Source organism: Melanostigma gelatinosum (assembly GCF_949748355.1).
Source record: "Melanostigma gelatinosum genome assembly, chromosome: 5".
Lineage (NCBI taxonomy): Eukaryota > Metazoa > Chordata > Actinopteri > Perciformes > Zoarcidae > Melanostigma > Melanostigma gelatinosum.
This window is the reverse complement of record NC_136638.1, coordinates 14,873,607-14,890,855: the sequence shown is the minus strand read 5'-3', so window position 1 is coordinate 14,890,855 and position 17,249 is coordinate 14,873,607. Positions and strand designations below refer to the sequence as shown.

Here is a 17,249-nt window from a genome sequence, read left to right as displayed (position 1 = left end):
ATCACTGTGAGCTTCCAGGCAAGTTGATCATTTAAGTGCAATGAAATGAAAATAAAAAATAATTATCCTGTAAAAGCAGACTCTGAGTTTAGATTCCCACAAGCCCCGAATGTGGGATTTTTTCTTACTAAGTGATTAGAAAATAGTCGGGGGTAAAGAGGGAGGTGTGTGGCGTATGTCTGTTCTGGAGGGTGGGGAGGATGGGTGAAAGGTGACACCCTGTTTACGAGAGCAGAAAATACCAAAGGACAACTGTGGGCCGTCTTGAATATGAGATAGCAGGAGAGAAAAGAGGAAGGTGACTGAGACAAAGATGTATGTGAGTGAAAGTGAGAGGAAGACGAAGTCGAGATTCCAGGCAGGAAGACGTGACAGCGACATGAAGATCCCTCTCAGACTGACACCACCTCTTAACCTGGAGGTCAGAGAGCGAGAGAGCTGTGGAATCTATAGCATGACACAACTTCCCGGAAGAAACTTGGCAAAGTTTGTCTCTTGTGTCTCTCCTATTGGGTGAATGTGTGCTGGACAAGCGTGCCTTGCAAAGACAATGTGAATGGGTATGTGTGAGGGTCAGAGGTGACCTGTGTTGGAGTATACGGTGGCAGATTTATTGTCTCCACCAACCCTGAAAGCTGGAGGTCGCATGCTGGCTTTGTTACACGCTTCAGCCAACACACACACACACACAGAGAGCGTTGGGACACACTGAATACCAACCTGCTGATGCCGGGTCATGTGTGTTGAGGTCCAAGTAATCGATAAAGCAGGGAATGAGGCTTGACTTCCCATCAGGCCTCAGGGGTAAACCATATAATGATTAAGATGGAGGACAGCGGACATTGATCGGTAAAGAAACAAGCTCTGGACCCGGGGATGAAAGAAGAAAGTCGGATCGTGTTGCTCAGTGTCATTAATATCTATTAGGAGCAGTGCGAAGCTTAAAACAGTCAGACGTGGATGGATGAGAGGCTGGGGAAGAAAAAGGAGGGAGAAGTTTCTCCGGGTCATTCTGTTGCCCCTCTCTTCCCTGCTGTATTCATTCATTACCTCCCTCCCTTCTGCTGTCACTTTGCAAAGAGTGCTTTTATCTCCCGTGTGGTGGTTTGGTTATGAAATCTAAACCTGCAGGAAGAGTGTTTACATCAGTTCAACGTTTTATTCCGATGTCGACCTGCAGTGCATGTTTCCGCTACTTTATCCTCCCCTCTCCCTTTTGATGTGTGTCGTGTCAGAGGTTTATCTTCCCCGATGGGCGCAGAATATTTGTATGTTTGGACTCAACAGATTGGTTTACAGAAATGGTTCAACATTTTGGTCGGCAGGCCTAATCTTCCCATCTTCCCGAGAGTTAGAGGAGAAGATTGATGGCGCTTTCTTTCATGTCTGTCTGCTAAACGTGAACAAGGAGTTGGTTAGCTTAGCTTAGCACAAAGACTAGAATTGGGACTTGCTCTGTTGAAGCGGTATTGCTGCATTTTGTTTGTTTTAAGTGGTGACCTGTTTTTAGTCCTGATGCGGAGCAAAGCTAACTGGCAGCTGGCTGTAGATAAACCGCAAAATCCCAAAATGTCTAACTTTCGTATTTTAACAGTACAATTAGAGTAGGATGGGCTATCTAAGGTTTAGTAGTCGACGGTATGTTTAGAAAACTTCCAGTCACTTACACTTTTACGATGTGTGCGTATGAATTTAAATGTCTGGATTTCATCTGCGCTCTTCTGTCTTAAACGGGTTATTTAGGTTTGGCGTGCTCCTCTTCCCGTTAGCGTTCCCTGCCAAAATAGGAGACTTCAATTTGAATTTGGCATCTGAAACACTTGGTCCCATGTTGCACCTTGATTTCCTCTAACGATGGATCTGTTCAAAATCGGCTTTCAGAAATGACTTCAACAGAAGGTTGATTGGGAGGGGAGAAGTGTGCTGTGAGAGCCATTTGACCGAATTTGGTTTGCCATTTTGACTGAGGTACAGTCAGGTGCATGCAGACAAAGCCTCCATTGTTGTAAAACCCCAGACAGTTCATTTCACTATAAACCTCCTCTGGCCGATTTATGAGACAGCCCCCATCCCGTGAATAAAAACATGAAACATTTTGAAAGCGCTACGGCTTGGAGCGGATGGCAAGGGCCTTAAATCATTCTTGAAACTGCCCACACTATTTATTTCTCGTCCTGATGTATCATTTTACCCACAACACCCGTTGATCCGGGACTGCAGCTCAGTCCAAGAACATGTCTGTTGGTCAGAAGGGCGTTGCGGCCGCAAGCGGTTTTCTTCCACTCCAGCCTGCCTGGCAGACAAGTGCTGAAACTTGAAGCTGTCCCAAAGACGTTCCTGTACGGCACATCAAGCTGACGCCAAACCTTGTTTAGTGTTTGGGCGTGGGCTGGGTCAGCGTCTCATTCCTCGGTTTCGGTACAGCGAGAAGGGTTGTTGAAGGATGTGTCTTCTGATGTCTTTTATCACTGACCAAACAAATCCTGATATGTAGCGCCTCATTTTTTCGACGGCTGTTGGCGAGCTGAAAAATGAGGGAGTTTGTCTTTTAGGCCAGCAGCAGCCGCTGAGGTATAGCTTGGCAGAAAACCAGGTACAGCAGGAGAGCTGGAGGCTGGTCAGGGGTTCATATTGGGTGGAAAGAATAAATCCCATTACATCAAATAGTGAACGTGTGTATGGAGCAAATGAAGACATGACTTCGGATGAGTCTCTCTCTGTCTCTCTCTCGCGCGCTCTCTCTCTCGCTCTCTCGCTCTCGCTCTCTCTCTCTCTCTCTCTCTCTCTCTCTCTCGCTCTCTCGCTCTCTCTCGCTCTCTCGCTCTCTCTCTCGCTCTCTCTCTCTGCAGCTGTGGGTCACTATCTTTTTCCTACGCGCTCCCACTCGACCCTTATGCAAGGTCACTACACTATGAATTCTAACACAGAGATGTGATTGGTCACCCGCAATGAACGGCACATACCTCTGTCATGCGCTCCCAGCTGTGTTTAACTTTCATTACTGCACATGAAGGCTATCAGACATATCAGCTGTGTCAGCCATCCATCACATTCGCAGCTGTCAGGCACACAAACTAGCATAGTTTGAGACACGCGTACACTCACACAACCGTGAATGCTCTCAAACACATACCTTCAAGGATAATTTACTGAAAATGATGTTGTATATAATGGCTGGTGGAATGTAAACTCACAACAGTCTGTAACATCAGACTGATCCAAGTCCATCACCGACTCCGCCAAAGGCTCGACAGCCATCCCAGCCATGTTCTCACCACAGGAACCCGAGCAGCTGATTGGACCAAATATGGAATCCACCAATCGGATAAAGTGACTCATGACCTCCTCCCATAAAGTTCACACTGGGGCAAGTCTGCACCTGCCACAGACACACACACACACACACATACAGACACACACTACACTGTTCTAGCACTCGAATCACGCCGTATTGAAAGGGGACATGGGTTAGGTTACATCAGTAACATAGAGCGAGGGATAGAAACCCTGCAGTGATGGCATCGTATCTCGAGGCACTATGAAATGTTATCCTCCTTACGCACACCTGTATGCCTTTGAAATAAACAGATGATCATCTTTAAAAGAAGCAATTGATAACCCTCATTTTGACATATCGAGTTGATGAGTGGTCGCAGAAGGAGCAGCACTGACGTATTGTTGGATGTATAAGTTGGATTTCAGACAGAATTTTATGATTTTAATGGCTTGCTGTTTTGTTTTCATCCAGAGTTTCACCTGTTCATTTAGTCTAGCAAGGGGGGCGAGGAAGAGGAACAGACCCCAAGCTGACGCGGCAGAAAGGTGAAATGGAGGAATTAATCCATGAGTGTGTTTAAGTAGTGTGGAATAGTCAGTACAGAGTCGAGAGAAGCAGTTACACTGTGGAAAAGCAAATAAAGCAAGGGTTAGATGGAAAAGGGAAAGTTGTGAAAGCTGTGGCAGACTGCATACGCGAGTAAGTACAGGAGAAACATATTTGACAACATATACCTGCTTACTTATCAGTTTATTTTATGTGCACGTTTGTGAGAAGATAATATGAGTAATGTCGAGCGTAAACATGTCTGCAGAGGTTCATTGTGGGTAAAAAAAAATAACTCCCCCGTCCCCTGTTATTGATGTACAAACAAGCCCGCCTCCATTTCTTTATATAGCAAGAGTGTTTGGCATGTCGGTTGAGTGTGTTTATCTCGAGTAATAATCAGCCTCTGGACTCCTTGCACCATGTTGCCCATAAACCACTGGGTGCCTGGCGGGCAGCTTTGAGATCGCATGCTCTCACCTTGGCTTCCACAGAGGCGGTCATTAGCCTGTCTGCCTCAGCTGTGAAAGAAGAGGAGAGAGAAACCAGAGCAAGGAGCGAGCTTAAAGTAAGGGCTAAGACCATGAGGGGTGAAACACCTGTGAAATAATGGTGGAGATTTGAGTTTGATCAATTGGCAGGAATTGCACGGGGAAGCCAGACTTGAATTTGGTTTGAAGAAAGCCGAGGGTGGATCTGTCAGGGTTAAAGAAAGAGGCTAGGTGGAATAAAGCTCCCTTTTGAACATTCACATCGTGTTTACGATAACCGTGGCCTGCATATCCTCTGTTACAGCCGCACACACACACACACACACACGAATGCTGCAGTTTTTGTTTAAAGTCATGGTGATTAGTGCACTTTTCTCTTTAGTTCTATCCACTTGAAGACCCACCCCCGCTCTCTCCGTGCCCGGCTCTCACGTTTTGCGCTAACATGTTCCAGAACGTCAAACTAGAAGCACATTTTATGAAAGGATGAGGGACACGAGGATAAAAGAGCATTTTATCCGGTTGTAGACCGCTATTAGACATAGACCGGCACTGGACGAAACCGACACTTCAAAATACCCTTGTCAAATTACCACTGAGCACATTAATGCCGCTGACGTTATCGGTCACATTAAAGGCTCTGATACCTTATATTGCGCATTTAAAGGAAGTCTGGCACTTTGGATGTTAAAGGCCCAATCTTGCCATATTAAGGCCCATGCTCCTTCAGCTGACCCATGCATTTTCGTAATCCCCGCTCTGTGTGCCAGTATGTATTCACTCTCTTGTTTATTCTCCTTGAGGACTGGATTTCCCACCTCTAGACTTTCTGGAAGTCCTTGCAGCACCGGTGGCCCCAATGTGATATGATCTACAAACACAACCCTCATTCTCACCTCGACACCACACCAATAGCTGCTGTCCTCTGCCTTCAGGGCACATCTCCCATTCGTTATGGGACTCACTGCTTTCCACATCTGAGGGTGGCACAGGAAGTTTGTTAAGAACCAGTGCTACTCAAATCACGCATGGTTGAAATGTCTGAATGGGCAGGATTTCTATTTTCAAGCTGAAACCGCTGAGGATAGGTGTGACTGTCGAGGTGTTGTGTGGATCGCTCATTTGCGTGCAAGTGTGTTTGTACGCTTAAAACCCTCTTGAGCGCTCAGATTCCTGCATCTGTGGTTACAGTCTTATGGAGGAACCACCCAGGAGTCTGTATGAATGGTGCCGAAAACCAAGCCTCTCCCATGCACGCCAACATGCCCAGCGTCAACAAACACACACATCTGAGTGTGAATGTGTGTGCACATGCGATTCACTTGCAGCCGGGGAGGGTTTGTTTATCTGGCGTCTATCCATTTAAGGAATCGTCACGCAAGGGCCCTCTTTCCAAAAAAAGGACACGAACGGACAAACTAGTTTTAACAAACTCCAAACAGCTGAACTCTGTGTTTCATGGGACTTTCTCTGTAAAACAATTACTATTTCATGATATACGTCCAACAGCGTCACAAAAGAAAGGAGATTCTCCTTTTCACACGAGTGCCATATACTGAGGAAGAGAAATGACTTGTTCTATATTTAACTTAACACACAGTTCACTCACTTCCATACAATTTGGGATTTGGCTACGACAGTCTTACTTGGTCTGATATGACAAGTAGCTTATGGTGGCAAATGTTAGCAGATTTTAACTACATATTGACTGATATCCCTGAGTCAGTTTGCTGACTACTTGATTTTAACGTCTTCAAGTATCCCTAAATATTGCCAATGCATGGCTAAAAGTAGTATATGTTCACTTTAATGGGTATGTCTAATGTTTCGTCCGTTTTCTTCTCAAGGAATCAATCACGAGATGAGACCTCGTGACCTAGGTGGCCCGTCACTTTGCTGGCCTGTTGGGTGTTTTGACTTTGTCTGTCTCTTGGTGTGGGGCGTGCCCGTCTCTGCCTTCGTCTCTCCTTAGCTTTGACACACGGTGACTACCCAGGCAGCCTTTTAGCACCCGCCTGACACTCGATGCAAACCACCTGCCGGACATCACAACGGCCGGGGTCTGCTTCTTCCAAACCTGTGCATGCTCACAAGTAAATACAAACGCATGAGCAAAGTTTCCCACAAGTGCAAGCGCTGTCGCACCGAAAACACAAATGAACTGTCAGAGATTATAGAAACCCAAATGAATGCAGGCATGATGAGCTTTTTGTTGATTATGACCCAATGAATAATGCAACAGACATAAACACCGAAACAACCCTGCAGCTGTAAGATTACACATGCATACTTAGACACACACACACACACACACACACAAGCAGCTTTACAGCAGCGGCACTCAGCCCTGACAGAGCGTGTCAAGGAAACTATATGTTGATCACACTCACACGGGCATGAAATAGGCTTCCGTGCCCTCACACAAATGCACTCTCACTCAGCTACGAGAAATCCAGCCTGAAGTCACGCAACACTTGATGCTGAGAGTAAAACAGGAAGGTGGACTTGGTATCGACGCGTTCTCGGCTTCTTATTTCCCAATCACAGACGACCTTTGCGTGAATACCAGAGCGATGTCAACTGCATAGCATCGCTCTGTCTTATAGTCAACACACGGGTAAAGAGTTTATAACACGTGTAACACTTATATATTCCACAAGATTGACGGTTCATGTGGTTGTAGGTTTCAACACATATGGAAATACTAGCAAATATTAGCGCTAATAACTGATTTAATTGGACACTTTTGTCAGCATTTATTAGTTTCTAGAATTAACTTTGAGATATTGAAGCAAATTAGTTTGAAAAGGGAACCTCGAGCCCTGTGTATCTTAACATTGGTTCATACACTTGACACACACTCATTTTATTTGTATTGCTTATGAACATGATCTTGAACTGATGATATGTCTCGGAAAAAGAAAATGATGCTTCACTTCATGGTTAAATACAACAGGTTTTCATCTGCTTTTTATCTGCGGTTGGTATTGACAACACTTTCAAAGCAGCACTTCATTTCTGTTATTGGAGCGTCATAACTGCTCGTTCACATGAGGTGTTGGAGCTCTCATAGGTAACCCACATGTAAGCCCAATGTATGCAATTTCCATATTATGTTGTACCTTTAGTGTATAATGGTCGAGTCTGGTGCAAAAAGGTAAAAAAAAGACAAAAAACACTGATGTTTGACGTTGTGGTATAGTTTGAACACAGTGCATGTGGTGCTGATCTTTATTAAATCTACATTGCTAACACGAGAAGATTTGATGGGATGTGGTTGGATTACAAGTAACTGTTCTTTCCTGTTTGATTCTGGTTATCTGATCGCACCCACTGAGAGACTCTATGGGTATGAACCCCTTCTGAGCCACTGAACCCAGACTGACCCGGGGCAGGAGAGACGCGGGGCAGCTGGAGAATGAATCACCGCCATGCGAATCACATCCGTTGTCTTTTTCTCTTTCTGTTGCTGTTTACATCCACAGCATGTGGCCTCTATCTTATTGGAGTGAAAGTTGGACAAACATGGGGAAGTGCTGACAGATCAGGAGACGGTTAGGAAGTAGTAGTTCAGACGAGGAGGCTTTACAGCTGGGCTGAATGAAGGGAATCCTCACAACCACGTCTCGGACCAGTAAACTATTGCAATGATAGCGATTGTCTTAGACAGTCTCATTATGAGCCAACAGATTCCGTCTTTGACAAATAGAAAAACAACTCACTTTATAATTGTAAACAAATGCTGCACCTTTATAATCAATCTTTCTGAGCCAACATTTTAGGTTCTGTCTGTCGAAATCTCTGCAATTATATAATAAAATGCATTTTTTTGTCTGTCTTGTGAGCATAAGCTGTATGAAATAGTGATTAAGAGCAAATCTCTAGTCCCCTCTTTGTCTTTATGTGTGGATGCCTGTTTACAGACACCTCTTCCACATTTTTTGATTGTAATTAATGGAGATTAGAGAGAAATCTGCTTCTGGGATTTAAAAAAGATGCTATAGAGACACATTGCCTGCAGCTAACATGGAAGTATCACATTCTGCTATTTTCATTTGGCTCTTCATTGCTCCCTGTTGCAGGGTTAAACAAAATGGGGCCTAAAAGAAGCGAGAGGAGGAGGGAGCTGCTCCACCAATGCTGCACTTTGTTCCCTGGAAGCACTTTGTTAGCGAGAAATGTCACAGTAGCTTAATCAAGTCGGGCCAACGGCTACGAGAAACAGACAGAGCAGATGGAGGATGGAAGGGTGTGTGTGTGTGTGTCATGAGAGCAAAGGTGGCATACATGTCGGGAGCATATTGACGTGCATTTAGTAACTTTTACTGAGGAAAGTGTGAGAGAGGGAGGTTGTGCATGCTGTTTTCAGCATACAGACATACTTGACACCAAAGAAAGTGCTGATGTTGAAATTGCTTCTAAACACGCTCAGCTTGATTGCACTTGTCAGTGGGAATATTGAATTTGTCTTAGTATGCAGCAAGTGAATGTGTGTGTGTGTGTGTGTGTGTGTGTGTGTGTGTGTGTGTGTGTGTGTGTGTGTGTGTGTGTGTGTGTGTGTGTGTGTGTGTGTGTGTGTGTGTGTGTGTGTGTGTGTGTGTGTGTGTGCAGCTCTCTGAGCTTCTACAGGACTGTGATGTAAAGTATGTTTATGTATATATCGTTCTTCAGTCGCTGCTTAGAACATCCCATGTAAAGACTATCAAAGGACTCTATGCAGAGATCCAGATGTTTGTTTCTCCCAGTCTCACGTATTTGACATTCTCACACACACATAAACACACTCATAGTCCTGAGGGGACAGTTGGTCTGCTAGCTGGCTTCCTGTCAAACTTTGGACCGCATGTTTTGCCAAATACAGAGAAGAAGTTTAGGGTTAGCTTGAGACACAGCACTTCAGGCAAACAAGTGCACGCAGCCATCCACAAGTTCAAACGCATTTGAGTGTGTGTGTGTGTGTGTGTGCGTGTGTTCTCACTCTGTTTCCAGGGAACTCTTTACATGCTCGTATATTCAAAGTCAGGACAGCTGATGCTGAGTGAGCGTGCATGAGTTCAGCACTGTTTGTGTGTCCCTCAAAGAGATTTATTGAATATATTCACAGGATGTAGCTTTCTTTCCTAGCTCTCTTTGTGGAGGTCCATCTTTCTTTCTTTGGGGGTTTTTCAACACCTGTAAGAGTGAAGGACGACCTCTTCCTTCAGCAGTTTTCCTCCCATCTTTTTTTTGGGCATCTGTTAACTCTCTCCTTTGGCATCCTCCCATCTGCTTTACATAATGTCAACCAACATATCACCCAGAGAAATGGAGCTATGTTTTTATCTTTGAGGTGTGCAAACTTCTTTTGACGTTGATGACCTTTGAAGAGAAGAAGAGAAAAGAAGTCAAATCATGATACGGCACATGACTGTGTCAAGTCTTTTACTCTGTTTCTATTTATGTGTGCTTGTGTGACATGTTCTGGCCCTGGTATGCCACCACATATGCCTCAGGAAGTCAAGACTGACACCTAGGTCACTTCATGTGTCTGCGCGTTCATGTGTTTGTGTGTTTGTTTGTCTGTATCTCAGTGGGTATGTGTTCTCTGCACTCTCCTGAAATAGGAATCCACACACATGTACACACACACATGTGCTCTGCTCTCCAGTGCTGCTGTTTTTCCCATTAATTCCTCCAGTCAGTCCAGTCCTACATCAGCTTGTCATCGCCCACCTACACTCAGGACCAATCGCGCTCCCATGTGTCAGTCACTCTGACGCCCGCTCCTCCAGCGTTTGGCGACCGACCTGTCAGCATGCCGGCGGCTGCCTTTTATGTCTCAAATAAAGGTACAGCAGGCACGGCCCCCCGCGACCCACATCTTATAATGCATATCCCTGCTTGAGGAGGCCCTTTATATGGCCAACGACCATGTTCAACGGCCCTTCATCTTTTTTTGTGTCTCCACCATTTTTCGTCCTGGACCCTCCTGTCATTTTTAACTATCTCCTCGTCTGTCCCTGCAGTTTCACTTTTCTATCCCCACTGTCTTTCCTCCCCATCCCGCCCCTCTTACACATTCCTCTCTCCCCCCTTCCAGCTTGTCCTCTCCATCTCCCTCCCCTAAAGCCCGAAAGAAATGCTCTGGCCCTTTCTGCAGAGGCCTCGGCCCCCAGTCGAACAGCTCCGGGCTGCCGTTTATGGCTGCGGGGGCTGAATGTGAGGAAGTAGAGCCCACTATGGGATATGGAGACTATTAATACAAATGCTGCGGCTGGCAGAGTGCGTGTCTGTATGTTAGCTGGCGTCTGTGTCTGAGGTTTGAAGGTGTAGAGGTGTTAAATGATTCAAATTGTTCAAACATGAATTTTAAATGAGTCAGTGAGCTCACAGCTGTACTCATTCTTCTGTGTTAGATTTTAAATAGTTTCTTCTTGTTGCCAACAAAGCCTGGCAGCAGCTACAAATGGCAAACTAAATCAGATAAAGAACAAGAAGAAACAGTATACTTCGGTGAAAATCTGGTTTAGTGGTACACCGTGTCTTGGGCCAATCTTCAACTCGACACAGGCAACAGTTCACTCTTTTTTTTTAATGCTATTTCTTAAAGCCTTGAATTCCAAGTAATTGGTAGCGTATTGCTGCTGCATAAAGGAGGTAAAGGAGGATGAATGAGGGAGAGGTGAACGGTAGAGGGAGGTGGAGGAACATGGTTGAGCTCTCTTTGAAAGGCTTGGCAGAGTCAGGAAGTGATTAGGCCACTACAACAACTCCAATAATGACAATAGGGAAAACATGTCTGCAGCCAAAACCATTTAGCATCAGGAACGGTACCCAGTGAGGTTCCTATTTCAGTGAGTTATATGAGTGTGGGAGGGGGCACATGGAAAGAAAGAAGAAGTAAGGTGTTACCTACATGAGGGTTTCAGGCCAAGGAGAATGTTTAGTTGCTGTTGTTTTACCTCTCAAGCTTTCATTCCTTACACATGCATTTTACAATGACTATGGTGACACCTTTGAAACAATGGGTCTTTGTCTTCCTCGCGTTTGATTGACTTGTTAGGAATGAAGCCTGTAAAATGGTATTAAATATAAAGGATATCATGCCAAATAAATCAAGTTAAAGCTTTAAGTCCCGGGAAAAAGTAAATACTACTCCCTGATGATCTGTGGAGAGGACATGGAAGAGATCTGAATTCTTCTTATACAGCAGGATAGAGCAGCATGATGAGGGACAATTTAACATTTGTTTCATGCTGACATCTTTGTTAAGACACATGAAAACATAAACATGGACACGCAACACAAATCAATATGATGGGCATTGGCTACAAGATAAGAAATGCCGAAAAAGACATGATGACCCTCCAAAGTGCTCACAGCAGCACCATGAACACAGCTTCAACATGTGGAGAAATCTAAAGCTTGGCCTGCCGTGCCTTGTTGCAGTTGTTAACCTTAAGGTGGACGACCTTTCTGAGCGTGAGCAGAAATCTGTGGTTTTTCTTCTTCTTTTTTTTGCTCAGTCAGTTGCACCATCTCTTAAAACAATACTTCTGTGAAACAGCCAGGCAGACACTGACGCAGAGCTGTGGCGGTGTATAAATGATTCATGGTCTTGTGGCAGCATGAGGTCTGAGACTCAGACTCGGGCCACATCATCTCCTGGTTTCACAACAGGTCTTCTGCTATTTTTCACAACTTTACCAGACTTCTCCATCAACAGCAGAAATCCTTTCAGCGGGAAGGTGATGGTGCAGCTGCATCGCTGCAGGGTCAGAGGCAGAAGAGAGCAATGAGTCTGATGAACCTGATGTTCAGCCAGAATCCGAATCTGTTCTTAAAGACGCCTGAAGGTCCGGCTCGTTCAGTCTGACATAAACCGCACATTTGGTTCTGAGTGTGACGGGATCTTTGTTGTCACTTTGTTTTTGTTGCTAGCATCTGAAACTTTCTTTTCGTCACTTACGCACAGATTTTTCAGTACTGTGCCAGCTCACACAAAGTTAATGCCAGGCAACACATGACCACCAGCAGTGAAACGGCAAGTGATGCTCGCTTGTTCTCTACTCATCCGTGCAGTGCTGATGTGGGTGATTTAATGCTCTGTCCGTGTGTTTTCACAGGGCCTCCAGGAAAGCGTGGACGGATGGGAAGAAGAGGGGAAGCTGGTAAGTGACGCTCGCCACCTGCTTTGTTTGTTCGTCTCTCCTTTTCTCTGTTTTCCTGGAAGACTCTTCGTCTCCCTCCTCCCTGTCTCACTCGCTTCTCCTGGGTGACTGGATAAGTTCGAGGACTGGTAAAAGCAGTGACCCAAGAGTCAGGCCGGGGGATGATGGCCTACATTTGGCCCTTCTCCCTGTCCCTCCCTATCTGCGCAGACATAGCGCAAACCTTGGCCATGTGGTTGCACTAACTTTGCCCAGATGTCCGTCGTTCTCGTTGAGCGGTAGCAGCTGCAGTCGTGCGGGCCTAATGAGATTCTCCCTTGCCAACATCACTACCCCGCCATCATTCTGTTGCTTTGTCTTTCCTCCCAGACCGTAAAAACACTCATCGAGGAACCAAAACAGCGCAGCGAAAAAGACATAACTCCTGTTACTCAAGGGGTGGTCATGACAGAGTCACCCCCATTTTAAATGTTGACTCCACAACACTGTTGCGCAACGCTGTTTGACGATTTTATCGACACCTGCGGGACTGTAGTTGTTCTGCAGGATATGTGTGAGGTGGGAACACTTCCAGTCTGGTTGTGATTCATTGCTGTGGATATTTAGTTGATGAGATCTGTTCCTGTGAAGATGTTGACGACGTGAAAGCTCACACGTAACTTTAACGCTCTACTTAGTGCACCAAGATACTCTCTGAAGTTAACTCACTCTTTCAAAGCAGTATAGTATATTTGAAATGAAATCTTACAAGCTGTTTTAGTGCCTTTATTTATTTTTATTTTCTGTTGGCATCTGGCCTGAGTGGGTTCGGTTATTAGCAAGTATGAAAATGAAATCATTGACATTAATACAACTATTAATATCAATAAGGTTATTAATATATTGATAGTAACGGGGCACCACCCTGGGATCGGGGACCAATAACCAAACTATGAATTAAGTTTTAAAAATAGGTGTTCACTCAACATGTCAACGGTCAAAGTACTACTACACATTCAGAGTGACCAGTGAATCAGAGCATTGATATAACATATAACAACCCGCTATTGTCACAACACACATGCACAAAATAATCATAGAAAACAGCTTTTTAAAGCTATAACAGTTTATTTATCTTTAACAATACTGATAAAAAATTGATAATATTGTAAATAAACAAACATCTACTGTACAATTACTACCTGAAAGCAACAAACAATCGTGTGTGTGTGTGTGTGTGTGTGTGTGTGTAAGTAAGAAGGGAGGGAAGAAAAAGAGTGAGAGTGCAAGATTATTAGGCAGCGATAATTTAACAGGGGAATAAGACGCACGATGTGTATGAAATAAGCGTAACGGCGTGTATGTGTGTGTATGCGTGTGAGTGTGTGTGTGTGTGTGGGGGGGGGGGTCAGTTTGAAAGGAAAAGAAGAAGAAAGCACTCGAAATAAGGCAAATCCTCACCGCAGCAGTTAAGTACAGTAACTGTAACTCGATCACACAGAAGCCCGACTCGCGAATTTAAGGCTCGGCCACCGCAGACCTTTAAGTACGGTAATAAAGTACAGTTTCCGACTTTACTCGTGGTGGCGGATTTAAACACAACAAAGCTCAAAAGTGTAGCACTATCACAGCAGCAGCACGACAATTATGTTTCACAGCACTGAACTGGACTCGGCGGTCCGTAACATACACAGTAACTACAGTTAAACTCAAAACAAACAAGGCAACAAACACACTACGACCTCTCTCTGCCCAAACAAAAGCCTCTTACTTGTCACAGGGACTCTCTGGGGTTCCCGTGGCTCTCGTCCAATGAGGCACCAGTGTTGAGGTACGAACAAAATCTGACACTCAGGTGACATTTTGTTCGCCTGATGGGGAGTTGGCGCAATTTCACAATCTAGGCTTTCAAAAATCCCATGACGGCCTTCCTCTTTGTTTCAAGCACATGCTCCCAACAATCCCAACTCTATTGTGACGAAGGATAAGACTACTTTGTATTTTGCTTATTGTCAACAACGCCCATGAAAAGGTTAAAACCAACAATATGGTTTTTCAGTCTTTTGAAATGTTTTCACTTCCGTAGAAGAGGTTGAATCCTCCTAATTATTCAACCTCTTAATAAACAGAAATGCCTCTGAGGTCTTTGATTCAACCAGGCGATCACCAGGACAAATACATGACTGTGCTTTAATCAGGGCGTCGTGCATTTTGGAGGATTATTATTACGCGAAGGCTCGCCGTTGAGGTTTCTCCCAAAATAGGACACCCATCGGCTGCCCGTTACTCATCGCAGGATGGCCTGCATCCTGAATGTGTGGTTCTGTTTAGGTCGTGTCTCTTGTTGTTTACTGTTGGCGTCCTCACGTTGCAGCCTGGGTTATATTGTGCGGGGGTATAGGTGGCACCGAGCGGCTGTTGCACCGTCCTCTATCCGATAACTCCGGGACAACTTTTTACAAGACCAGAAGAGGTTTTTCCCGTTCTCTCAGAATAACAAATAAAAGCGGAGAAAAGAAACGGAAACACAAACTTGGTGAACATAACAGGAAAGAGAGCAGACAGAGCAGTGTTGATGTCTCCTGCATCAACCCTCACTATTTTATTCTTCAGTTTGCTCTTTTACTTGGTTTTCTCTTCTGTTTACCTCTCTCTCTCTCGCTCATTCCCCATCTCTCTCTCTCTCTCTCTCTCTCTCTCTCTCTCTCATTCCCTGTCTCTCTCTTTCTCATAAGTGTCCACACTCACACACACCTGTCTTAAGTTCAATGGTTAAAGCCGGTCTCACGGCGGCTCTCCAGCTATAGTGCATTTGTTTACCTAACTGTCTGGCCCATGGGGTCCTTGTCCCGGCGTCTAGACGCAGCTACATTTGATTGACTTGGTCTTCATACCTCATTAACTTCAAAAAATCAGCAGATCAGCAGATTTTAAGGCTCACATATATTCTGGTCACGTTAGCACGACTTTTTAGATGTTTGAATTGTAACAAAACACCACAAATAGCCCACTTTCCCCCAGAGCAGGTCTGTTTTCAATCTTCCTGAGTTGCTGTCGATGTTTAGTGTTGCATCCATGCTGATGAGCTGTGTTGTACCAGGACTGCAGTGGTGGCATAGCTCCAAATTGTGCCGTGGACTGTAATTGTGTTAACAATCACATAAATGAGCATCATGATTGGTTTTGAATTTAGATCAGATAAGTATGAACCAATCACTAATATAGAATATTTGAATGGCAGAATGATATAGTCACTTTGTAGGGGTTTGGGTGGTTTATTTGCGCCCTCGGCCTCGGACTTTTAAGAGAGTGTTTTTTATCAGAATATTCCATTAAGACCACTGAGAACAAGTCTTTTGATCCTTTCTGTTGTTTTTGGTTAGGCTAAGTAAGAAAACCAGAAAGTACATTTTGCTGCTGAGGCTCAACAACAGAGAATTTCAATCAGATCTGAAAGACTGCCCCGGAGAAATCTCGGAGACATCTTTTTTTATACTTTAAAGAGACGCACACTCTGCCAGCACACCCCCGACCTTTTCACTGCCCGTTTGTCCTCCATCTGGTACACTCATATCCTCTTAGGAAACAAAGTCTTGACATGACTTCATGCCCTAATGCAAAACATGGCCCATTATCCAGAAGTCTGTTTATCATAACGGGTTCACCACAGACTCCATTGGCAGCAGCTCTAATGAGCTTGTTCTGTACCATATTTAGATGGTTAATTACAGTCATCGTCTAACAAACCACATTGCCTTCGCAGTTGTTTTGTTGTTCACCACTTTTCCGAGGAATTGATTGCTGTACAAACCAAAGGCTACCATAACTCTCACACGCTGTGCTTCATGGGTCAGATGTCGAGAATATATTTTCTAATGCCTGATTTCTCTTTTTGTGTTGCAGGACTGCCTGTGAGTACAATTTCATCTCATCCAGGTAGTATTAAAATCAACTCATGAGTTATTGACCATGGATCTGTTAGAGTTACATTACTTTCACACTCACATACACACACTGCTACACATATTATCCTTCAGTGTACAAACTGTGGTTTTTCTCTCACAGCAGTAAAACATGAACACACGGACACACAAACTGTCACAGACACACTCACACATGTGCACCCACAGAGCGCGTCAACAAATGGACCACCTAGGGAGTAGTGTGTGTGTGTGTGTGTGTGTGTGTGTGTGTGTGTGTGTGTGTGTGTGTGTGTGTGTGTGTGTGTGTGTGTGTGTGTGTGTGTGTGTGTGTGTGTGTGTGTGTGTGTGTGTGTGTGTGTGTGTGTGTGTGTTTCATGGTGATGACTTATTAACAGCAATGTATTCCCCTCCCTGGGACTATAACGCCTGCTGACAGTCTATCACACACACACACAGCAGATAAAACACACACATACACTAAGATTTCTTCGTTTCACACCCGGCACACCCTATACATTGAGAGAAAATTGTCTGTTCAGCTGGTTTACACTAAGTGTGCATGAAACAATTTATGATTTATCTTCCTGGACACACCCAAAATCAAGCCTCAAGCACAAAAAAGGCGAAGAGAACGTGTGGTAATGCGGAGTCACCTGTGAAAACAATTTGTCCGAGTAAAGTTTATCGACTTAAAGCCGCCAAAAATAATACTTTAGAGTAAAGTGTACCAGGTCTTGTGACCTGGGTTAGTGTATTCATATATATACAGCTGTTGGTTTCTGTTCTAACCTGTCTCGATGCTTCATGCTTTAATCTCTAACCTCACCAGGGCAAGGCTGGACGGGATGGATACCCGGTAAATTTGATTTGTTATTCATCCTGT

At 44.6% G+C, this 17,249-nt stretch overlaps 1 protein-coding gene across 2 annotated transcripts in view; it reads left to right on the top strand.

Moving 5' to 3' along the window:
- The window catches only part of LOC306777742 (uncharacterized protein), a 119,964-nt gene that overhangs the window by 72,487 nt on the left and 30,228 nt on the right, over positions 1-17,249 (top strand). The window contains exons 3-4 of one of the 2 annotated variants that reach the window (XM_079268991.1): positions 12,420-12,464; positions 17,188-17,222. In XM_079268991.1, the coding sequence (XP_079125117.1) occupies positions 12,420-12,464; positions 17,188-17,222 (80 nt within the window). Of the gene's footprint in view, positions 1-12,419; positions 12,465-17,187; positions 17,223-17,249 lie in introns of those variants that run through there. The other variant, XM_079268990.1, reaches the window with a different exon arrangement.